Below are 25,749 nucleotides of genomic sequence, written 5' to 3'. Positions count from 1 at the left end.
TGGTCCCTCATGTCCCTCAATTTGCCTTCCATACTGTTTTCTAACCCCTCTAACCCATTTTTCACTCCCTCTATCTGATTCTCCTGGGCAGCCATTCTATTTTCTACCCCCGTTAACCCATGTTTCACCTCTTTTATCCCGTTGTCTAACCCCTCAAATTTCTTTTCTAATCCCTCACCGGTACCCCTCGCTTCGTCCCTCATTACCCCCATTTGGCCCTCTAATCGCCCACTATCAACCCTCATTTGCTCACTCTGAGCATCCATCCGGTTCCCCATTACCCCCATTTGGCCCTCCAATCGCTCACCCAATCGCTCAATTTGGCTCCCCATACTCATCTGTACAGCTGCCTGTAGCTGCGCAATGAGGGCCTGTATGTCAATCGGCTGCATGTTAAAGCCCGTTGATACAGCGGGCTCGGCTACCGCGCGCTCTTGCGAGGCGCCATTTTGCGTGCCTGCTACCCTCGCTGTTTCGCTCTCCTCATGTCCCTCATGTCCCTCAATTTGGTCCTGGACCGACCCTGCTTCACTCTCCGCTACCGGACCCCAGCCGTCTTGATCCGCCATAGCGCGACTTGCAAAATTCGAGTTTCGTAAAACAAATCCAAATTTTTTTTTTTTTTTTCGTTATAATTTCGGCGAGCGCAGTAACCGCGGGACCGCGCTCCGGCTCGATTTTGTCGAGCGCAGTACGCGCTCCGAATCGATTTTCCCTCCCAAAATTTGGGCCTAACTAATTTAGTCCCGGGTCCGAATCTCACTCCTCGACACCAATTGTTACAGACACGACTTTGATGTTAAAGTGGGCCGAGCGGAATGGCCGTCGTGTCCGCACAAATTACCCGATTATACTCGACGTTGACGAAGTCGCGTTACGCTGGCTCAATAAGAAAAAGAAGACACCCGGCTGGGTTATAATGACAGACACCAATGTTTCGATTCTCAATTGTATTCGTACGGAAAGGTTAGATTACAGGGGCTAGAGGTAAAGCACAGAAAAGATGGGCACTTAGACGCAGGCTTATCTTATCCCCGACAGACCACAGGTAAACGGGACAACGGCTGACTCACACGGGGGTTGATGGCAAGGCAAGGAAAGGTAGCGATGGCTCCAGGTGCACCTGGGCTCGGGGCAGGATCAACACGGTTCGGTCCAGAGATGCGGGGAGGTCTCGTCGCAGCGCTCAGAGGTGACGTTCTTTCTCAGGCGGGTCTTTCTCAGGCCTCTCCAAACTCAGGCGCATCTGTTTCAGCGCTCGCAGGTCCTTCTTTCTCCAGCTGGGGGCGCATCTCCCTTCACTTCCGGTAAGTCGCCACGTATATCCGGCGGGGAGTGACACGCCCTCGGCTCGCTAGCGCCGCCCCAGATGGAATCGGTCCGCCCTTCTGATTGGGTGCGGGGGGTTACCAGGCTCCGCCCTTGAGGAGGAGCTGACAGCCAGCCCCTCCGTGGTAACCCCGTGGAGCGCGTGGTCAATGGCGCTAATCGAGCCGGTGTGAGGACGCATCCTCCCCCGCGCCGCCCCCCATCTCCTCTGTTGTTGTAGTTATAGTTGTTGGTTGTCAAAGTTGTTGTTGTTGTTTGGGGAAAAAGATGGGAGGAGGTATGGAAAAGGTCCTAAACTCACTACTGATGCCATATAATCACATTCTGGTGCAACGAAGAGTCAGAATTAATGGAAACGAGTCCTTAACTGACATAGATTAAGAATAACTAGGAAGACGTCCTATAGTTGTCTACGTGTGTTGCGGTGGGGCCTGGGCACGACATTTAATGGGGGAAAAAGGGGAAGGTCGGCTCTACTGATTGTTGTTTACAGACAATGGGACTAGGGAATGGGGGATTGGGGATAGTTGGGGAGTATTGGGGAAATAGGGGAATATTTACAAGCGGATATGGAGGCCAAATTCCATATTCGCAACAATATATATACAGACTTGGCATTTAATATGGAATCTTTTTTTTTTCTTGACTTGGGTTTACTTTGTTAACTCAGTATATCAATCTGGTGAGTTTCTTTTACACTTTGGTGATTTATTTGTTAAAAGAACCATGTCACTGATTGTCTGTCGCAGCAAGAAGTCAACAACAGGATTATATCACAGGTGGCGTGGCAAAATGTACGGACAGGTGCATTTGACGATTGGCTTCACAGTCGGGTATACAAGGGTTGTTGCGTTCTGTATTTGTGGAAAACAACTGCTGCACGTCTCCAAAAGTTATTGCCGCTTCCTCTGGAGATGGTCCGTCAACTCGACAATGCTGTTTGTCATGGAGTGGTGGCTTTACGAAATTACGGCATGAAAGAGCGTGCTATTGCTCGGCAGTATGGCATCACTCAAGGTCAGGTGTCAAAGATCCTGAAACGAAATGCTCAGAGGGGTGTCCCTACTCCAATACCGAGGCCAGGACATCCCTGCAAAACCACAAGGAGGGATGATCGCCAGCTGCACCGGTTAGTCCGCAATGGCCATACCAAGTCAGCTAATCGGCTTAGGGCTGAGTGGCAGCAACTGACAAATGTGCCTGTATCCAGAAGGCTAGTCAACCAACGACTGGTTCAAGCAGGCTATCGTGCCAGGCGTCCCCTGAGAAAGCCACGCCTGACCAGACAACACCGCCAGCGCCGATTACAGTGGGCCAGAGAGCACCGTCAATGGCAGCCAGGACACTGGAATCACGTGATCTTCAGTGACGAGTCTAGATTTCTGGTCTATCGTCAAGATGGCCGCGTCCGAGTGTGCAGACAAGTGCATGAAGCCCACAACAAAGATTGTATAGTGCCAAGAGTCCAAGCTGGAGGTGGTGGGGTGACCGTTTGGGCTGCTTTTCATGCAGGGGGCAAAACTGACCTGGTTGTTCTGAATGGAAACCTGAAGTACAGGGCCATTCTGGAAGAAACATTGCTTCCATTTGCTCGTGCAGCCTTTCGAGGAAACTTTGTCTTCCAAGATGACAATACACGGCCTCATCGTGCTCCATGATCCAACACTTTCTTGCTGACCGTGGTGTAGAGCATATGGAGTGGCCTGCCATGTCCCCGGATATGAATCCGATAGAGAACTTGTGGGCAGAATTAACGCGTCAAATCGACCACTTGGACCAGCAGCCGACCTCTGTGCGTGAATTGCAGCAGGCTATTGTTACTGCATGGCAAGCGATTCCTGTCCAAACCTTGGCAAATTCGTGAGCAGCATGCCTCAACGTGTACATGCTCTCCTGAATGCTCGTGGGGGTTACACGAAGTACTAAACTGTAATTTTACTGTCCGTAATCGCAGTCGTAATTTAACTTTTGTTTTTGTTAAAAAAATTTTTGGCTAATGTGCAAAATAAAGAGATACTTCTGGAAAACGTACAGAAGTTTAACACAGTACTGTCCATGAATTGAGTTCGATATCAGTTTACATCACTTTCAAGGATCAATGTATTTGTTTCGAAATGTCAAATGTGGTTTTTGTGTCTTGTAAAGGTCACATTAACAAAATCTGGAATAATTTCAACATAATTCCAATGAACTTTTGGTTCTAAGACATCTTGAAAAGTAAGTTCACCCCCACAAAAAAAATATTCCATATTAAATGCCAAGTCTGTATATATACAGTATATATATATATATATATATATATACAGTATATATATATATATATATATATATATATATATACAGTATATATATATATATATACAGTATATATATATATATATACAGTGTATATATATATATATATATATATATATATATATATATATATATATATATATATATATATATATATAAATTGTTACAGACACGACTTTGATGTTAAGGTGGGCCGAGCGGAATGGCCGCCGTGTCCGCACAAATTACCCGATTGTACTCGAACGTCGACGAAGCCGCGCTACGCTGGCTCAATAGGAAAGAGAAGACACCCGGCTGGGTTATAATGACACAATACGACACCAGGGGTTCAGTTCTCAAGACCTCCGGAGGAGGTTATATTAAGGCGGAAGGTTAGATTACAGGGGCTAGAGGTATATTACAGGAAGACAGGCACTTAGACACACTCTTATATTAACCCCGGACAGACGACAGACACACGGGACAAAATGCTGACTCACACGGGGGTTGATGAAAAGGACAGCGGGTATCGATGGCTCAAGGTGCACTCTTGGCTCAAGGCAGAATCGACTCGGTCCGGTCCAGAGATGCGGGGAGGTATCGTCGCGCTGGGGGTGGCGGTGGCTTCTCTCTCCAGTCTCCAAGCTGAGGCGCATCTGTTTCAGCGCTCGCAGGTCCGTCTTTCTCCAGCTGGGGGCGAATCTCACGTCACATCCGGCGCGTGGCCGCGTATATCCGGCGGGGAGTGACACGCCCTCGGCTCGTTAGCTCCGCCTCGTGGAATCGGCACGTTGCTTCTCATTGGGTGCGTGCGGGGGGGGGTTACTGGCTCCGCCCCCGACGAGGAGCTGACAGCCAGCCCCTTCGGGGTAACCCCGTGGAGCGCATGGTCTGGAGCTAATCGAGCCGGTGTGAGGACGCATCCTCCCCCGCTCCGCCGCCATCCCCTCTGTTGTTGTTGTAATTGTTGTTGTAGTTGTTGTTATTGTTGTTGTTATTGTTGTTGTTTGGGGAAGAAGATGGGAGGAGGTATGGGAAAGGTCCTAAACTCACTACTGATGCCATATAATCACATTCTGGTGCAACGAAGAGTCATAATTAATGGAAACGAGGCCTTAACTGACATAGATTAAGAATAACTAGGAAGATGTCCGAAAGTTGGCTACGTGTGGTGCGGTGGACCTGGGCACGACATTTAATGGGGGAATAAGGGGAAGGTCGGCTCTACTGATTGTTATTTACATGCAATGGGACTAGGGAATGGGGGATTGGGGAAAGTTGGGGAGTATTGGAGAAAATAGGGGAATATTTACAAGCGGATATGGAGGCCAAATTCCATATTCGCAACATTGCACCCTTCTCTACCCTCGGGGCGTCCCGACCCGATAAATTTTTACCTACTTTAGTGTGGCACGCAATGTAGTTCCCTCTACTATTAACTCTACCCTGAGTGCGACAGTTTTACAGATATTCACAAATGAGTAAATATGTCCCCCTGCGACGTTGCACCCTTCTCCTCACAGAAACACACCCACAGGATAACCGAATCCGGAAAGAATACTCAAACTAAACATACAGCCGGTAGGGAGCATTATTTACAAGACTATGCTGCTATTTACACTACGATCCAGGACCTGTTTTTGGAGGAACACATGCAGATGTTATGCATAGAGAGAGCGCGCTTGCCAGCATCGATACACCAACCCACGAGTGCTCTGTGGCCGACGGCCTTTAATAACGTGCAGAGCACCCTTTCCCAGCATCAAAAGCACCACCCCACCACCAATCGGTGCAGTCACCATTGTTCATTGGAATAAAAATAAATTCGACAACCCCTAACCCTGCAGGTGTCTCTTGCTCTTCTTGTGGTGCACTTGGTGGTGTTAATTAACAGTGGTTCACCTTTATGGCATAGGTGCCACGTTGACCCATAGGTCCATCCCCGGGTGGTGCTTGGCCGCAAACGAACTGCGGTCCATTGTGGGTGGCCACAAACATTGCGGTCCATATGGTGTATCGATCCCGGCAGCAAACAGCGAAAGTGCAGGCCCACAACTGCGCAGCCAGCACCTCTCTCTCCTCTCTCTCTACCCCAAAGCCAGATCCTCGGAGGTGGGAGACAAAAGAAGCAGACAAGTGAGTAAGGTGGTAAGGGCGCAAAAGTGCACGCAATGTAAGGTGATGCACACTGGGGGCACATGGGAACCAGGTGAGACAGGTACGTTCCTATCGTACGCCCCCCCCCACCAGGTAACCTACATGGCCCCTCCCTTACCCCTTACTGCATCCACAAAACACAACACTACCCATAAACATCTACTTTACAAATCGACAAACATCCCTACTGTCTTCCCCGTTCCTCCCATAAACCAAATTCGTCTTCTCTCCCTCCTAACCAATCAAATTTGCCATTTTCAACTCTCATCAAAATTTGCCATCTCCAACTCAACATCAAAATTTGCCATTACCAATTCATCATCAGTCCCTCCTAGGGAGGGAGAGATGGAATCACCCCAATGTCTCATCCACGTCGTGACGCGTCTCACAAATCCTCACAGCAATTCTCATTTCCTGCACCAAGACAAAGAAAACACAGGTGTGGAGTCATCATCATCACCACAGGTAAGTGGCTGCGTATGGTGCGACAGGTTCATCAATCCTAACTATTTCCTAAATGACTTTAACAACTTTACACTACCCGGGGTCTTTCTCCGGCCAAACCATTGGCCCTCTTACACTATGGGTTCTAAAAACCAATTCCCATTGGCCAAACTGTGGTGCTCTTCAATTTGGGGTCTCACTCCCCCGATTCATCTCCCGGTGCCCTCGCACAATTTCTGGGCTGCGACGTGTACCTCTCCCAGCGGGTCTACCCACCTGCACACCTCCACCACTGCAGTTGCCACCCGAGCTTACCTAGCTCCTCACCCTAACCTAACTACCAGGGGAAGGCCCTCTGGCTCTCTCCCCACTCCGTGCCCTCTCTGGCACTGGGCTGCCCGATCCACACCCGGGATCCTCAGGCACCCACTCACAACTACCGGCTCCCAGAGCCCACCTGCGGCCTCACCTGGCCGACATCCTCACAGTGGTGGAGTGCCCAACCAACTACACACACTAACAGGCTACACGCCCAGCCATTTCCACAACACTAATGCACCCATTCACAACACCATTCTGCAACCGCACCACAAATGCCAATATCCAACCACAATTTACCTGCACCCTCTACCTAACACTTACACTACCCGCCCCGGGTGCTCGTGAAAGGGGTCCACTCTTCCCCCATCCACACCTTCGCACCATGCACACCACTCCGTACCACTCACTCCAACTCTCTCCACACACCTGTACCTGCACACCTGTGCTCTCACACCTGGTGCCACCTGCACCCTTCTCTCCCCAAGCGCATTCGCGCTGATCCACACACTCACTACTCATACACTGCTCCACACACCTGTCCAGTTGCACACCTGTGCAATCACACCTGTTCAATTCTCACACACACGCGGCATCATCTCAGCTAACTACTCCCTTCTGAAACTTGCGCTTCCCAGTCGTCCCTTTAAACTATTGCGCTCCCACGTCATTATCATCCACACTAATCTACCTGCATCCCCACTACAGGTATCAGTTACTAACTAAACTTAACGTTACCTAAGGTCATCTTCTCTAGATCCCTACACACAATATCCTAACCCACCCGGGCTAGTTTTCACTGCCATACACCCCATAAGCTATTGCTCCTTTGCCCCCCCACCATGGGAAGGGTGGCAGGGATGCCACCCTCTCCCACCGGGCCTATCGCTCCTCAATCCCCCAGTCCTCTGGCACTAATAAGCCCCCCTTATTCAGAGGTACTGGGTCCCGCCTCGGCATCTAAAGCCGAGGCAATCCACGGGGGCGCCTGCTCGCCGGTGTAAGGTCTTATCCGGTCGGCGTGGACGATCCGAGGGAGGGCTCGTGGCCCCATTTTGATCTTAAAGACCACGTCACAGATTTGCGACAGGACGACTCCTGGGCCTTGCCAGGGGGAGGTGAGTTTTGGGCACCTTCCCTTCCGCCTCCGGGGATTAAAGAACCAAATCTTCATCCCCGGAGCGTATTGACTCCCCTGGCTCCGGTCGTCGTACCTGCGCTTCATCTTTTCCCCCGCCAGATGGAGTTGGCGGCGGGCGAAGGCATGGACTAGCTCCATGCCTTCCTCTAGGTGACGTGCGTACCCCTCCCTCGGCGGGTTAACCACTGTGTCTGGCACGGGACCGCATAGCAAGTCGGCGGGAGCCCGTAACTCCCGCCCATACATAAGCAACGCTGGACTGCATGCGGTGGCCCCGTGCTGGCTGGTTCGGTAGGCCATGAGCAAATAAGGGAGATGTTCGTCCCAGTCATCCTGACGGGTGGTGGTGAACAGTGCCAGTTGTTGGATTAAAGTTCGGTTGAATCTTTCCACCATCCCGTCAGATTGAGGTCTTAAAGGCGTTGTCCTGGTTTTTCGAATTGACAGGAGACTGCACACATCTTTTAGTAATTTGCTCTCAAAATTTCGTCCCTGGTCGGTGTGCAACTCCTGTGGAATCCCATGCCGGCACACAAATCCTTCCACGAAGGCCTGCGCTACCACCCCTGCTTCTTGGTTGGGGAGGGCGTAAGCCTCCGGCCACTTGGTGAAGTAGTCCATCACAACGAGGATATACTTATTACCTTGGCGGGTGCGGGGCAGCGGTCCTAGAATATCCATAGCCACCCGCTCAAGGGGGGCCCCCACCTGATGTAATTGAAGGGGGGCCCTCATCCTCCGTGCTGGTCCCTTTTTGGCAGAACAGGCGTCGCATCTCCGACACCAGTCCTGTATGTCGCGCCCCATATTCACCCAATAGAACCTCCGGCGGACCCGAGATATTGTCTTTGTCCTGCCCAAATGGCCGCCGGAGCGGGTACCATGCACCTGTTGCAATATGACGTTCTTGAATTTGTCAGGGACTATCACCAGCCAGGAAGTTCGATCAGAGGGAACCTCCACCCACTTGCGATACAAGATGTTGCCTTTCAATTCCAGGGTCTGCCACTGAGCCCAATATGCCTTTGTTTGTGCCCCGAGGGGGGTGACCCCTTCCCCCTTTGGTCTTTGCCCCAATTTGACCCATTGGAACACCGGCCCCAGAACAGGATCCTCCTGCTGGGCCGTGCTCCAAGCCAACTCTCCAAATTCCTCGTCCGCGGTTAGTGGCAAAATTGGCCCTCTCACCCGGGTTGCCCGGACGACGAGAATCGGGGCGGAATCGCCCAATTGCTCCCTCTCCTCGTGTCTCGCACAAAATTTACAGTTTTCCCCCAGACAAGGACGCCGAGAGAGTGCGTCCGCATTACCATGGGCCTTCCCGGCCCTATGGGCCACATCAAAATCGTACTGCTGCAACTTTTCCAACCACCTTGCAATTTGGCCCTCCGGTTCCTTGAACCGAAGGAGCCATTGCAAGGAGGAATGGTCAGTTCTAACCAAAAATTTCCGCCCGTACAAGTACGGGTGGAAATGGTTCATGGCAGCCAGCATAGCCAATAACTCTTTGCGAGTGACGCAATAATTTCTCTCGGGCCTACTTAAGGCCCGACTATAATAACCAATCACTCTCTCCACGCCCTCCTGTGTCTGAGACAAAACTGCGCCCAATCCTTCCTGGCTCGCATCCGTGTCCAGGGTAAATGTCCCGTCACTAGTGGGGTAAGCTAGAAGGGGTGCGGATGTTAGACACCCCTTCAATTTTTGGAAGGCCTCGTGGCACTCCCGTGTCCAATTAAATCGCGTCCCCTTCTCCGTTAGCCGGTGGAGGGGACGGGCCAACTCCGCAAATTTCGCCACAAAGCGCCGGTAGTAGGAGCAGAGTCCCAAAAATCCCCGCACCTCTTTGATGGTACGTGGTGCGGGCCACTCCTCTACCGCTTTAATTTTGTCTGGGTCTGTTTTTACCCCCTCGCGGCCAATCACGTGACCTAGATAGGCCACCTCTCTTGCAAACAAAGTGCACTTACTCGGGTTCAGCTTCAACCCTGCCTGTCTGAGGCACCCGAACACCTGGTCCAAATTAGCTAGTGCCTGGGGGAACGTTTGGGCATGTACCAGGACGTCATCCAGGTACACCAGGCATGATTGCCATGGCATGCCGCCTAGTACATGCTCCATCAATCTCTCAAAGGTGGCGGGGGCGTTACACAAACCAAACGGCATCACAGTAAACTGATACAGTCCCTTACCTGTGGAAAATGCCGTTTTCTCCTTCCCTGCCCTATCCATCTCCACCTGCCAATACCCACTCTTGAGGTCCAAAGTTGTGAACCAATTTGAGCCCGCAACGGCATCGAGGGTGTCATCAATCCTTGGCAGGGGATATGAGTCCTTGAGTGTCACGTTGTTTAGCTGGCGATAGTCCACGCAGAACCGCGTGGTCCCATCCTTCTTTTTGACCAGCACAACAGGTGACATCCAAGGACTTCCCGAGGGCTCGATCACACCTGCGTCGAGCATTTTTGCAACCTGCTCGTCAGCTTCCGCCCTCTTGCTCCAAGGGAGCCGTCGGGCGGCCTGACGAATAGGCCGGGCCTCACCGGTGTGGATCTGATGTTTCACCAGGCCCGTACGTCCAATATCCTCGGTGGACAAGGAGAAGAGGTCCAAATGGGACCCAACCAGTTTGTGTAAGGCCTCCCTCTGGGTACCTCCCAACTCTACGCTGCTACGATTTACCATCTCGCAAATGGGATCGGGCCAATTCCTACTTGTCATTGAAGGCTCCCCCCGGGGTCGGCTCGGCTGGACGTTCTCGCCCCTCACTGTCGCGACTTCCTCAACGGGGGTGCAGCCAGCTACCCTCGTGCCCCTTACTATAGTGCGTGGTTCTGTACTCATATTTATTACTCGGACGGCCACTACCGGTCCGTCCGTTTTTACAAGGGTGCGGCCCACGATTAAACCCGGTATGGACTGCGCTGCCACCGGTTCGACCAGGCCGCAGGACTCCTGCCATGTTGGGCGAGCTGCCCATCGGGCCGGCACTATCGTCACGGCCTCGGAAGCCTCCAGCTCCGCTCTCTCGGCCGTGCTCACTCCCCCTAACGGCAGCTCTTCTACTCCCACCTGCAGGATCCCCCGGCACAAGTCGATTTTACAACCGCTGGCAGTCAACAGGTCCAACCCTATTAAACATGGGTCGCACACCTCCGCCACCCAAACATCTATCTCCCTCCTTACCGACCCTAACTTGAGGGTCACAGAACCACGCCCTATGATCGGGGCCGTCACCCCGGTAGCAAGCTGCAAACTATAATTTTGCAGGCGCTGGATCTTATCCCAGCCACCTGCGCTCGAATCAAGGACCACAGGGCTGATGATCGTGGCGCTAGCTCCTGTGTCCACTACGGCGTCTACCCCCACGCCGGCAATTTTGCATCTAATTGTCAGGCTACCGGTTCCAATTTGGCCACAATAAATGACCTGTCGCGTCAATGAGGGCTCTCCTCCATCCTCTGCTGCCGAACACCGCCCTACGTGCCCGACACCTTCTAGTTTCCCGGGGTCTGGCGGGGGGGTGTCTGGGGTCGGCTAACCCGCTCCCCCCTGGGCGGAGTTGAGGACCTCAACTGCCGGGGATCATCCCGGCGCGCGTTTCGACAGTGCCGCGCCAGGTGACCCAGGCGGTTGCAGGTATAGCACCTCACCTGGTAAGGTGCTTGCCTCCGGAATTCCAAATTCCCCCCCCTGTAGGTCCGAATTGGATTACCCGCTCGTGGTCCACCGCGGGCCACCTCCGGGGCCGCCTGCCATGGTCCAGGTCCTGCCAGGCGCTGGTCCACCAGCCTCCGGACCATGCCCGCCAGGTCAGGACCCACGTCGGGGGCGGGCCCCCTAAGGGGTCCGCCCTCCACCGGGGGTCCCACCTGGCGGACCGCCATTGCGAGACGCTCGCCCCCCCGGGCCAGGGGCCTCGCTGCTTCCCAACGGGCCGCAGCGTCAGCCGCCTGGCTCAGAGTCTGCGGGCGCCACATGGCGAGCTGTTGCCGGAGCTCAATATCCGGGAGGGCCTGGATAAAATGGTCCAGCGCCAGGCTTTCCCGGGAATCCGCTGCCATGCTAGCATGTGCGATCCCCACTGCGCGGCGAATGTCGTGGGCAAGTTCCCCGATGGCTTCCTGGGGCTTGCGCTTTCGCAGCGCGAGCTGAGCTTTAACAAGCTCGCTCTGCTGTTCTATTCCAAATCGATTAATTAGGGCGTCGCGGAGGGCTGGCAGGGTGAGAGCACCCGCTGGTAATGCCGTCAGCACCTCCGCCGCCGCGCCGCGCAATGCGGCCACCAGGTGTACTCCACCTTCGTCCTCACCCCAACCGTTACCCTTACACACACAGTCGAACTGCGCCAGGTACGCGCGTAGATCACTCTTGCCGTCATACGGCGCGAGTGGGACCTTGTGGGACCACCTCGTATGCGAGTCGTTGCCCGCCGGCCGGACCCCGTGCGTCGCCCCTTGCGGGGTCAGCGCGGGGCCGAACCGGCCGGGCCCCCACAGTACATTACCCCCAAGGGGCTCTCGTGCCTCCCCGGTCCCTCCAACAACTACCCCTGTTGGTGTCGATGCATGGGTCACACCTCCGCAACCCGCTACCCATTCCATGCTCCCACAACCTTGCTCACCCACACCTCGCACCTCTCGTTCCATACCCTCCGGACCAGCCATACACCTCACTCGTGGCCTCTCACGAACTTCCGGGTCTATCTCGACCCCCAAGCTTATTAAATCACCTGGCGCATCATACGCACGACCATATTGGTCACCACTTACACCGGGTCCTCTTTCTCTTCGCTTCTCCTCCATCACCTGCGAATCCCTCATCCGGTTAATGAGCACATCATCACGATCCGAACACAGACTTTGGACCAATTCTTTTACTTCCTCCTTTATCTCTTTCTTATCCTCTCTCCGTCGCTTCTTAATTTCGCTCACCCCTTCTTCCACTTCTTCTAATTTTTGCTTCATCTCCTTCATCTCTTCGTGCGCCCCTTTAAGTTCTTCCTCTAACTCCACTTTATTTTTTTCTATGTGCTCCCGCACCTCCCGCTCTTTAACCTCCATTACCTCTACCACCTTGTCCATTTTCCTCGTCAGGTCCTCATGTACCGTCTGGCACTCTTTTTTAATTACCCCTACGTCCTTTTTCATCTCTTTCTGTGTCGATTTTAAACCCTCTATTACCGCTGTGTTCTTCTTTACCTGGTCCCCCAACTCCTTTTGTCCCACTGTCAGTTGTTCTACTCCCAGCGTCAACTCCTCTATACCACCTTGCAATTTTACAGTCCCCTTTCTCACCTCTTTCTCCATGCGCTCCTTACAGTGCCTCACCTCCTCGCGCACTCCTCCGACCTCCTCACTCACTCCTCTTCTGATCTCCTCTCCCATCACTTGCATCTCCTGCCCAGATGCCACCCTCATCTGCTCCATTTCCTCCCTGTGAGCATCCAGTTTGGTTTCTACCCCCATTCTGACCCCCTCTATCTGCTGCTCCATTTGTTTAACTTCCCTTTCCGCTTGGTCCCTCATGTCCCTCAATTTGCCTTCCATACTGTTTTCTAACCCCTCTAACCCATTTTTCACTCCCTCTATCTGATTCTCCTGGGCAGCCATTCTATTTTCTACCCCCATTAACCCATTTTTCACTTCTTTTATCCCGTTGTCTAACCCCTCACCGGTACCCCTCGCTTCGTCCCTCATTACCCCCATTTGGTTTCCCAAGTCATTCCTCAGGTCTTCACTTGTCTGGACCATGAGCGCCTTTATTTGTTCCATAAATAGGCCCCAATCCATCGGCGGCGCTGCTACGGTCGCGGGCGCGGTGACCAGCGAGGCGCCATTTTGTGCGTTTGCTACCCTCGCTGCTTCGCTCTCCTCATGTCCCTCATGTCCCTCAATTTGGTCCTGGACCGACCCTGCTTCACTCTCCCCTACCGGACCCCAGCCGTCTTGATCCGCCATAGCGCGACTTGCAAAATTCGAGTTTCGTAAAACAAAACAAATTTCGGCCGCTCCAAATTTTGACCAAATTTTTTTTTTTTTTTCCTCTATTCGTTTTTTTTTTTCAAAATTTGGTCGGGCCTCGAATCCCACTCCTGACACCAATTGTTACAGACACGACTTTGATGTTAAGGTGGGCCGAGCGGAATGGCCGCCGTGTCCGCACAAATTACCCGATTGTACTCGAACGTCGACGAAGCCGCGCTACGCTGGCTCAATAGGAAAGAGAAGACACCCGGCTGGGTTATAATGACACAATACGACACCAGGGGTTCAGTTCTCAAGACCTCCGGAGGAGGTTATATTAAGGCGGAAGGTTAGATTACAGGGGCTAGAGGTATATTACAGGAAGACAGGCACTTAGACACACTCTTATATTAACCCCGGACAGACGACAGACACACGGGACAAAATGCTGACTCACACGGGGGTTGATGAAAAGGACAGCGGGTATCGATGGCTCAAGGTGCACTCTTGGCTCAAGGCAGAATCGACTCGGTCCGGTCCAGAGATGCGGGGAGGTATCGTCGCGCTGGGGGTGGCGGTGGCTTCTCTCTCCAGTCTCCAAGCTGAGGCGCATCTGTTTCAGCGCTCGCAGGTCCGTCTTTCTCCAGCTGGGGGCGAATCTCACGTCACATCCGGCGCGTGGCCGCGTATATCCGGCGGGGAGTGACACGCCCTCGGCTCGTTAGCTCCGCCTCGTGGAATCGGCACGTTGCTTCTCATTGGGTGCGTGCGGGGGGGGGTTACTGGCTCCGCCCCCGACGAGGAGCTGACAGCCAGCCCCTTCGGGGTAACCCCGTGGAGCGCATGGTCTGGAGCTAATCGAGCCGGTGTGAGGACGCATCCTCCCCCGCTCCGCCGCCATCCCCTCTGTTGTTGTTGTAATTGTTGTTGTAGTTGTTGTTATTGTTGTTGTTATTGTTGTTGTTTGGGGAAGAAGATGGGAGGAGGTATGGGAAAGGTCCTAAACTCACTACTGATGCCATATAATCACATTCTGGTGCAACGAAGAGTCATAATTAATGGAAACGAGGCCTTAACTGACATAGATTAAGAATAACTAGGAAGATGTCCGAAAGTTGGCTACGTGTGGTGCGGTGGACCTGGGCACGACATTTAATGGGGGAATAAGGGGAAGGTCGGCTCTACTGATTGTTATTTACATGCAATGGGACTAGGGAATGGGGGATTGGGGAAAGTTGGGGAGTATTGGAGAAAATAGGGGAATATTTACAAGCGGATATGGAGGCCAAATTCCATATTCGCAACATTATATATATATACAGTATATATATATATACAGTATATATATATATACAGTATATATATATATATATATACAGTATATATATATATATATATACAGTATATATATATATATATATATACAGTATATATATATATATATATACAGTATATATATATATATATATACAGTATATATATATATATATATACAGTATATATATATATACAGTATATATATATATATATATACAGTATATATATATATATATATATATACACAGACTTGGCATTTAATATGGAATTTTTTTTTTTTCTTGACTTGGGTTTACTTTCTTAACTCAGTATATCAATCTGGTGAGTTTCTTTTACACTTTGGTGATTTATTTGTTAAAAGAACCATGTCACTGATTGTCTGTCGCAGCAAGAAGTCAACAACAGGATTATATCACAGGTGGCGTTGCAAAATGTACGGACAGGTGCATTTGATGATTGGCTTCACAGTCGGGTATACAAGGGTTGTTGCGTTCTGTATTAATGGAAAACAACTGCTGCACGTCTCCAAAAGTTATTGCCGCTTCCTCTGGAGTTGGTCCGTCAACTCGACAATGCTGTTTGTCATGGAGTGGTGGCTTTACGAAATTACGGCATGTTTGAGATTAATATATATATATATATTAATATATTATTGTTAATATATGTATGTATATATATATATATATATATATATATATATATATATATATATATAGTATATATATATATAGTATATATATATATATATATATATATATATATATATATATATATATATATATATATATATATATATATATATATATATATATATATATATATATATATATATATACATATATATAATATTACATACATTATTATAATATTACATATATATTAATATTATAAATAGTATATTATTATTATATAATATAACTATAATAGTGTTTACACTTTTAGGTACACCATATCCCTGCGCATCGTAAGCGCGTGACCAAGGGTTGGTGTCAGGAAGGGCATCCGGCCATAAAAACATTGCCTCAAACAGGGAACCATGATTGTCATGGGGCCCGCAAGGCTAACCCCTGCTCTAGCGGGGAAAATGGCCTTAAAACGATCATTCATTCAATAGTGTTTACACTCGTGTAAGTGTTAATATTGTTTTGTAATTACATTAATATTTTGGTTTTGTAATTAGAATTATTACTGTTGTTATTTGAAACGGCTTTGGAGTATGCCACGATAAAGCCATGTTAATACGTATATTCACGTCAACACGAAACCCCCTTGGTGGGGAAAACACCCTTGGGGGGAGAGGGGCGAGGAGGGAGTTAAATTGCTGCAACCTCCAATGTGTGACCCTTAGTCTCCCTGTCAAGTTTGTTTGAGATTGTAAAAGTAATGACTGAATGTATCGTGGTCACAAATCGTCAGAGAGATGGACAGAAGAACAGACAGACACCAAATTGCGTATTTTAGTATGACTTATATTGATTATGTTTGCAAAATGGTGGCATTTTTTATCTTTCTCCCCTTTTAAAATTCCTTCTTCAATCCCCAATTGCCCATCTCTCCATTTTTTAAATCTCCTTCCCTGTCCTCTTGTCATTTCTCGTTTCTCCACTTTATTTTTTGGCAAAATCAGTTTGATTTTGGCAAATGAACATTTTCTTTGGAATGGTGATTATTGGGGTGGGACATACAAGACTCGAAATTTTGAGAAATTTACTGTTTTGATGTCTCATTAAATCTGTTTAAATTACTTTGATATTGAAATAGTCTGGTTTTTTTCGTGGAGGGGGTCTGTTTTCATAACCTGGTTTGCATCATGGAGGTATGCTATGAAAGACCTCTTTTAATAAATGACATGTGTTACAGCCCTTAGGAGAATTATAAAACGTGAGTAAGAAACTGAGAGGAGCTTGTGCGATGTGAAGGGGTCAGGTGGTACCGTAGTTAGAAAAAGTTCCAGCAAAGCAGTTTTTTTAAACGTCTCTGCTGGAAGTAATCAAGTTGGACAGAGATTTTGGAAAATAAAGAACAATTGTCTTGGAAGAAAAACCATACCTTAATCTCCAAACCAAATTTTCTTTCCTATTGTACACCGCACCTTTCCTATGCCATCTCCAGGCATTGCAAATCGTCATTGCTGGGCACCGAAGGGGGCTCGGCAGTGACGCACGCTGAAAGAGAGTACCTAGTTTTCACTCTGGTTGTTTTCCTGTTTTCTTTCTTGCTTGTTTGTCCGGGCAATATCTCAGCCATCCTTTGAGCTAGGAAGCCGAAATTTCGGCACAATAGTGAGCAAGTCCTTTGTCAAAAAAGTTATTTTTTGTTTTTTGATTAATCATTAAATTGAGGAGTTATTTAATTATTAGCGATTAATTAAGACGTAAGACGTGTGCATCAGGGTTGGCGTCAGGAAGGGCATCCGGCCATAAGAACATTGCCTCAAACAGGGAACCATGATTGTCATGGGGTCCGCAAGGCGAACCCCTGCTCTAGCGGGGAAAATGGCCTTAAAACGATCATTCATTTATTCATTCATTCATTCATTCAATTAAGTACTTATTTAATTAATCAAATTTCCTTTCTCTTCTGACCATTAACTCAGGCACCTTTTGAGTTAGGAAGCTGATATTTGGACATGCCAATGACCAGGTGATTTGGCTGCAAAGGCTATTTTTGATTTATTAATTAATCAATCAATCGATTAATTATTTAATTATTCGATTGACTAATTTTTTTTTATTTTTTTTTTAGTTGCAGATTCTGATGAAATGGTGGTGGTTTATGTGTTCTATGACCGAATTGATTAATAATTTAATTTTTTAATGATTATTATCTCTTTCTTTTCATTATTAATCATTTATTTGCTTTCTTTCTCATCTGTGCAATATCTCAGGCACCTTTTGAGCTCGGAAGCTAATATTTGGACATGAGTGACCAAGTGATGTGGCTATCAAGGATATTTTTGATTTATTGATTAATCGATTAATTATTTAATTATTCGATTAATTAGTAAAAAAAATTTTTTTTCCCCAGTTTACAGATTCTGTTGAAATGGTGGTGGTTTATGTGTTCTGTGACCAAATTGATTAATAATTTAATTTTTTAATTATTATTGTACACCGCACCTTTCCTATGCCATCTCCAGGCATTGCAAATCGTCATTGCTGGGCACCGAAGGGGGCTCGGCAGTGACGCACGCTGAAAGGGAGTACTCAGTTTTCATTCTGGTTGTTTTCTTGTTTGTTTTTGTACACCGCACCTTTCCTATGCCATCTCCAGGCATTGCAAATCGTCATTGCTGGGCACCGAAGGGGGCTCGGCAGTGACGCACGCTGAAAGGGAGTACTCAGTTTTCACTCTGGTTGTTTTCTTGTTGTACACTGCACCTTTCCTATGCCATCTCCAGGCATTGCAAATCGTCATTGCTGGGCACCGAAGGGGGCTCGGCAGTGACGCACGCTGAAAAGGAGTACTCGGTTTTCACTCTGGTTGTTTTCTTGTTTGTTTTCTTTCTTGTTTTCTTGTTTGTTTGTCCGGGCGATTTCTCAGCCATCCTTTCAGCTAGGAAGGTGAAATTTCGGCACAATAGTGAGCAAGTCCTTTGTCAAAAACGTTATTTTTTGTTTTTTGATTAATCAATAAATTGAGGAGTTATTTAATTATTAGCGATTAATTAAGTACTTCTTTAATTAATCAAATTTCCTTTCTCTTCTGACCATTAACTCAGGCACCTTTTGAGTTAGGAAGCTGATATTTGGACATGCCAATGACCAGGTGATTTGGCTGCAAAGGCTATTTTTGATTTATTAATTAATCAATTAATTATTCGATTAATGACTAAAAAATTTTTTTTTTTTGGAGATTCTGATGAAATGGTGGTGGTTTATGTGTTCTCTGACCGAATTGATTAATAATTTAATTTTTTAATGATTATTATTTATTTATTTTCATTATTAATCATTTATTTATTTTCTTTCTCATTTGGCCAATATCTCAGGCACCTTTTGAGCTGGGAGCTAATATTTGGACATGAGTGACCAAGTGATGTGGCTATCAAGGATATTTCTGATTTATTGATTAATCAATTAATCGATTAATTATTTAATTATTTGATTAATTACAAAAAAAAAATTTTTTTCAGTTACAGATTCTGATGAAATGGTGGTGGTTTATGTGTTCTGTGACTGAATTGATTAATAATTTAATTTTTAAATGATTATTATTTATTTATTTTCATTATTAATCATTTATTTATTTTCTTTCTCATTTGGCCAATATCTCAGGCACCTTTTGAGCTGGGAGCTAATATTTGGACATGACAGTGACCAAGTGATGTGGCTATCGAGGATATTTTTGATTTATTGATTAGTCATTTAATCGATTAATTATTTATTGATTAATTGATTAATTATTGATTAATCAATTAGTTATTTAATTTTTTATTAATGACTTATTTAATTAAATTTCTAAACGATACATCTTCGGATGAAGCACTAGTGGTTTAGTTATGCTATTAGCCAATTGATTAAGAAAATATTTTGTGATAATCTTTTATTGATTTTAATTATACAATTAATCAGTGTACACCTCTCCCTCCCAATGCAGCCTCAATGAGCTGCACTGCGGTATTGCCTGGCGCCGGAGGCGCCCCGGCAATGCCGCGCTGTAGGATATTTAATTATTTGGCATGGGGGCGGTGTACTTTGAATGTATCTGTACTTGTCTTTTTTTTTTTTTTTTTTGCACAGTTGCATTTTATTCACCTGAAAGAACCATGAGCTGTTGCCCCCACTCAATTGAAGTCAGAATATTGGCTGCTTGCAGTTCATTGCTTCGACACCTGAGCCATATGGCAAGCTCCTCCTTCCTAAGTAATACTTTCTTTTTTTTTTCAAAGTGCTTTCTTAGAGCCCCATAATGTAGAAAACCAAACGACTCAGAAGAAAATATGTGTGAAGTACTACAGATCTTTGTTGTTGAGGGAATTTGATACTTGTATGATGAGGCAACAAGCCTGGTATTGGCTTGGCGGTTAGGGTGCGGCTTAGGATCCTAGGATCCTGGGTTCGAATCCCGGTCGATCGCTGAATTAATGCCAGTGGGGTTGACTCAGCCTGTCATCCTTCCGAGGTCGAAAAATTGAGTACCAGTTCACTGGTAATTCCATGTGTGTCGCAAAAGGCGACTAACAGGGTTGGCGGCAGGAAGGGTATCCGGCCATAAAACATTGCTTCAAAAAAAAGGGGACCATGGTGCCCAAACAAGGCCAACCCCAGCTCTGCAGGGAAAAATGGCCTCTAAAGGTGGTTGTTCTTAGTCTCGAAGGGTAATCCATGTACTAGAGATTGTTTTATTCCATGGAGGCAGCTGTGTTACCGGGTGTTTGACTTGCATTGCATGAGCTAAGATGGCTCAAAGAGTCTCGTGGGGAAACCGATTCCGAGATGGTGAGGAAAACTGTTGCAGTTTGCAGATGCAGTTTGGTGAAAGCTTTGCCTGTATAGTAATTTTGGTGCTAAACAGATAAACAACAGGCCCTGTTCTATGGTGAACTTCAAATCAAGATGTGAACTTTTCAAAGCACACAATTGTTGTCATGAAACTTTTTGATTTTGAATATTTAAAGCACGTGCGTTTTGTGTTTCAATTGTGCCTTTCAAGAGAATGTTCCGACTGCCATTTTATGAGACACGTGGTCGATGCTTTAATTTGTCAGGGTACTGAGATGCTCACCACCGTCCTCCCTTTGCCTTACAGGATGATCACACGGAGAGAGATCGCCTGCTTGGCAACAAGATCCAACTTGGTGAATCCATCACTGAAAACACCTTTATGGTAATTTGCATGAAAGTGCATCGACGCTACGCTGTGCAACTTTAGATTGGTAACAAATTGCCAGAATTTATTTTCAAAGTGAATTATCTTGATATTTACAACGTTAATTATCTTGTATTGTTATTTCGCTGGAAACGATTCCTCCGACTCCTCCGACTCCTATGGTTTCACATTTGCCACCTGTTACGGGAAGATCCGATACATCCCAGAATTCAAACCTGTGGCTTGTAAGTGTTGCTCACCCTCTGTATTTATCACCACTTGGTGGTGTGCTGTTGATGTGAACGCCATGTGGAATTCATTTTATTTTAATAATTATTTTTCAGGATTTTTGGCTGCAAGGGTTGCAGGATGCTTGTGACGCAGGGTCTTAATATTATTTTACATTGACATTGCACAATAATATGCTCCTTTTGGGGTAACATAATGAATTTTTGTCATACCTTGTTTTTCAAAAGTGAATATTTAATGCTGGTGGTCCATGAAATTTAATTTATAATTTAATTCAGATCACACACCTCTTCCTCTCTTACTTCTCATTCACCCTCTCTCTCTCTCTCTCTCTCTCTCTCTCTCTCTCTCTCTCTCTCTCCCCCTCCCTCCCCCATCTCTATGTCTCAACACTAACTCTCTCTGGCCTCATCCTCTTCCCTCTTGGCCTCGCTCCCTTCCTTTCTGCCCCCTCCCACTCTGGCCTTTCCCCCTCCATCTCTGGCCTAGTTAGTGGTTAGTGGTGCATCACTAACCAGTATAAAGCCGTAAGGCCTCAAAGTCACGAAGTGTGTGTGTGTGTGTGTGTGTGTGTGTGTGTGTGTGTGTGTGTGTGTGTGTGTGTGTGTGTGTGTGTGTGTGTGTGTGTGTGTGTGTGTGTGTGTGTGTGTGTGTGTGTGTGTGTCTGTCTCAGTCAGTCATTTGTTATCTCCATAATTTGGGTTTTGGAAGGTGGAACGGAGTCCTCCCAAGATTCGAAGTATACCCCCCCCCGACACTTTGATGAAGGATTGCTATTCGTGTGTGTGTGTGTGTGCACGTGTACATACATATTTATGGTTATTCTAATGAGATGACCCATTTTTCCTGGTATGGATGGTAAAGGTAAATTTGACTTCTTGTCTTTGTCAGGAGCTTGAGGAATCTGGATTAATGGATGTTGGACCTTCCTGGGAACCGATTACTGAGAAAGTGCCACCGGTAGCCAAAATCAGCAAGACAGAGTCTCTTATAATCTCGTCGCCCAGGTGATCACACTTTTCCTTCATAATTGCTTATCAAGCAATGTATTAGAAGTGTTTGTACAATGATTGCTGATTGTGCAAGTAGGTTTTAAACCTTCGATATCATCTGAAGATAAATGCGTTCTTGATTTCCATTTCAATAGAAAGTACAGTCGGACCCCGCTATTCGCGGGGGATACGTTCCTGGAAAATCCGCAAATAGTGAAACCCGCGAATAGCGGGGCATTTTTCAATGGAAAAAGGGGGGATAGGTTCCCGCGTCGCGAAAATCTACAAATAGAGAGGTCCAAACCGTGAACGTTGAGGCAAATCCTCAAATGGTGATGCAAATCCCGAGAATGTCGACGATAATCCGCGAAGCTCGATGAACGTCCCGGAAATGGCGAGATAAAACCCGCAAATGTCAGCAATAATCCACGAATGTCAATGAAAATCCGCGAATGAATGCCGTGCCATTGTTTCATTGCACTAATAGATACTGTGGAATGTTTTCATTCTGTACAGTAACTCGCAGGGATGACGTGTTATGCTACTGGTGGGATATCTCGCGAAGCAATGTTTACCTGTGAATGGTGGAATATAACGTGAAGCTATTCACAGTGTGAATGACAGAATATCCCGTGAAAGCCGTAAAAATGTGAAACACACGGCAGCAAACGCAGGAGCAGGTCATGCTCACGGCTTGTAGATTTTTTTTTTTTTTGCGTATGTCCAGCTGCTTTATGCATGGCTGGTGAAAGATTGGTTTTATAAATACCATATATCAAGCTAATGTCTCGTGAAAATATTTTTTTTGCGCCCCTGAAAAACCGTGAATTCACGGAACACGGCCGCGAATAGAAAAAAAAACGCACATTGCGGGACACTTTTCCGCAAATAGAGAAATAGGTCGCATTTTATCACCCGTGAATATGCCGAACTCGTGAATAGCGGAGCCGTGAATAGCGGGGTCTGACTGTACTTCAAATGAAATGAAGCTAAAATGGCTCCAATTTTTGACTTCATCACTAATTAATACTTTGAAGTGTTAAATAAAATAAAAATTGCAAATTACTTAATACTTTACAGAATGTGTTGGTACACACACACACACACACACACACACACACACACACACACACACACACACACACACACACACACACACACACACACACACACACTTTGATCCAACCAGTTAATTATCTTCATTGCATTCAATTCCCACTGGTTAATTGTTTTTGTTGCACTCAATAAAGTTACACTTTTGGGCACATTAGTTGATATATTTTTTTACTCAATATAATTGTTGGAACAGTGGATAAAGTTATGTTTAATGCTTTGGCAATATGGAGAAGGAGGAAGGACTGTCCTGCTTAAAGCTTTCTAAAAGATATACACTTAGTTATGAGAATTGCTAATGTCTTAATTTTTTTCAGATTTCACTCCAGATTTCAATACTTATTTAGTGTATGGGATCCGATCCTCAGATCTGAATCTAGATTTCGATTATAAACTTTAATTAGTCCATGAGAGTGGATCGTGTTTCCAAGCCAAGGTACGTTTGAAAGGCCGAAACAAAATGGCAGGGTAAGAACCCAGCGATGTGACTGAGGGCTGACCAAGATGGCACACCGCCATTTTGGTAAGGCTGATTTTTGTTTTTTGTTTTGAGCACACCGTTAATCATCAAAAGGGGTGTTTAAATACACCTAAGCACTCAGTTTGATTTCATGCACTCCCTTGGAGTTCGATAAGTATACATGCAAAGTTTTAGAGCCGCTACATTTCATGATTCTGGAGTTATGGAGGAGACACTCACACTGACGGACATACACTGCCTTTTAATATTATAGATGATTGAGCACTCAACTTCCTATCTCTTCCATCTTTTTGTACTTCTTTCAAAAAACAACAACTGAGTGATTCTGTTCTGTCATCTTCCTACATCAGCATCCATTTTGCACGTGTAAACAAATTATTTACTGGAACTTTCTGAGCACTGACCTGATGATGAAAAAAACAACAAAATGCATCACTTCCAACTGTACATTGTGCATTCATTTGGCAAGTGTCTTCTTGGTAAATTTGGTTTGACGAGTTATTTGTTGCACAATTACATCATCTATAATCTGTTTTCAAAAATTATGAATATACGATTTAAGCTACACCATCGCGAGTTCCCATTTCGTCGCATTTGTTTGACAAAGACAAACGCCAAAAAGAGTTGGCCTTCATCTGGAAAAATCTGTTTAATTTTTTTTTTAATACATCTTATGTTTTTATGTGAAATCATGCAAGCATGGGAGAGGTCGGTCAGACGTGAATTATTGCGGGTTTGAATTTGAGGCGGTGTATTAGCCCTTTTTCATTCTCGCTGAGTTGAACTACAGAGTTATATGGTTCGCACACACAATAAACATGTGAAATTAAAAGTGCTTATTTCTCTTTGCTTTCCTCTTTAGTTTATTGCTAAAAAGTTCTCCCTCTTCCAAATCCTGGTGGCGTCTGGTCAAATCTGCTTCTTGTGTTTGTTCCCCCTCCATCCCCTCCCTTACATCAAATGGCTACACAGCTGACTCCACACATGAAAAAGCTGAATGCCTCAACTCTGTGTTTGCCTCAAAATCTTGTTTCCTGGACCTGTCTCTCTCTGTACGCACCTTACCCAGTCAAACCCAGCTGCTCCTGGACTCTGTGTCCTTCTCTCCTGACGAGGTGGATAAGTTTCTGTCAAACCTCGACTCTGATTCTGCAACTGGACCAGACGGCATCAGCCCAAGGGTCTTAAAATCCTGCTCTGCCACTCTTTGACACCCTCTCTGTTCTCTTCACCCTCTCTTTTGCTCAAGGTCATCTGCCATCAGCTTGGAAATCAGCCAACATTACCGCTTTACACAAAAAATGTGCAAAAACAGATCCTTGCAACTACAGACTAATCAGCCTGCTCCCAAATATCAGCAAAGTCATGGAATCTATCATTGCTTCTGATATCAAATCATTCCTCTTCTCCAATGGCTTGATCTCTGATCATCAATTTGGTTTCAGACCAGGTCACTCTACTCTGGACATGCTGCTTCTGCTGTCTCAACAATGGATGGAGGTCCTCAGTGCCAAACAGGAAATCAGAGCTGTCTCCCTTGACATATCACATGCCTTTGATACAGTATGGCATCCCGCTCTGCTCACCAAACTCTCCTCCTATGGAATCCATGGAAATCTCCAAGTATGGCTTGCGGACTTCCTCTCTGGTCATAGTCAATATGTGGCCCTGAATGGATTTCTCTCATCTCCCCTTCCTGTTCAGGCTGGAGTTCCCCAAGGCAGTGTTCTGGGCCCTGTGCTTTTTCTGGTCTTCATCAATGATCTCTCTGACTCTCTGGAAAATCCTCTCTATCTCTTTGCTGATGACTCCACTCTCTGCCTTTCAGTGGATGTGGATGTGGATTTCAGTGGATGACTCCACTGAACATGTCTTTCAATCCTGACAAATCTCATACTCTTACTATATCTCTCCGAAAATGACCGACTGGACAACCCTCCCATCTACTTTCCAACAATCCTCTCCAAGAAGTTCTGTCACTCAAGCTTTTGGGTCTCACTATCTGCCATGATCTTTCCTGGGAAAACCACATTTCCAAGCTGGCCTTCAAAACCAGTCGCCGACTGGGCATCCTCCGCCGTGCGAAGTCCTTCCTTGGCACACCTGAGCTCCTCACCACATACAAGGCTTTCATCTGCAGCTCAATGGAATACTGCT

The 25,749-nt window shown here is 46.8% G+C and overlaps 1 protein-coding gene and 1 long non-coding RNA gene across 2 annotated transcripts in view; one reads left to right on the top strand and one right to left on the bottom strand.

Annotated features, from left to right (window-relative positions):
* Positions 1-25,749, top strand: part of LOC137436468 (phosphofurin acidic cluster sorting protein 2) — a 172,681-nt gene that overhangs the window by 90,661 nt on the left and 56,271 nt on the right. The window contains exons 11-12 of the mRNA XM_078786465.1: positions 20,698-20,775; positions 21,898-22,013. Of these exons, the coding sequence (XP_078642591.1) occupies positions 20,698-20,775; positions 21,898-22,013 (194 nt within the window). The remainder of the gene's footprint in view (positions 1-20,697; positions 20,776-21,897; positions 22,014-25,749) is intronic.
* The window catches only part of LOC144894242 (uncharacterized), a 939,403-nt gene continuing 914,589 nt past the window's right edge, over positions 936-25,749 (bottom strand). The window contains exon 2 of the long non-coding RNA XR_013624918.1: positions 936-1,123. This is a non-coding gene — a long non-coding RNA (uncharacterized LOC144894242). The remainder of the gene's footprint in view (positions 1,124-25,749) is intronic.

Source organism: Myxine glutinosa, chromosome 11 (genome assembly GCF_964187855.1).
Source record: "Myxine glutinosa chromosome 11, kmMyxGlut1.1, whole genome shotgun sequence".
Taxonomy (NCBI): domain Eukaryota; kingdom Metazoa; phylum Chordata; class Myxini; order Myxiniformes; family Myxinidae; genus Myxine; species Myxine glutinosa.
This window is presented reverse-complemented; position numbering and strand designations above follow the sequence as displayed.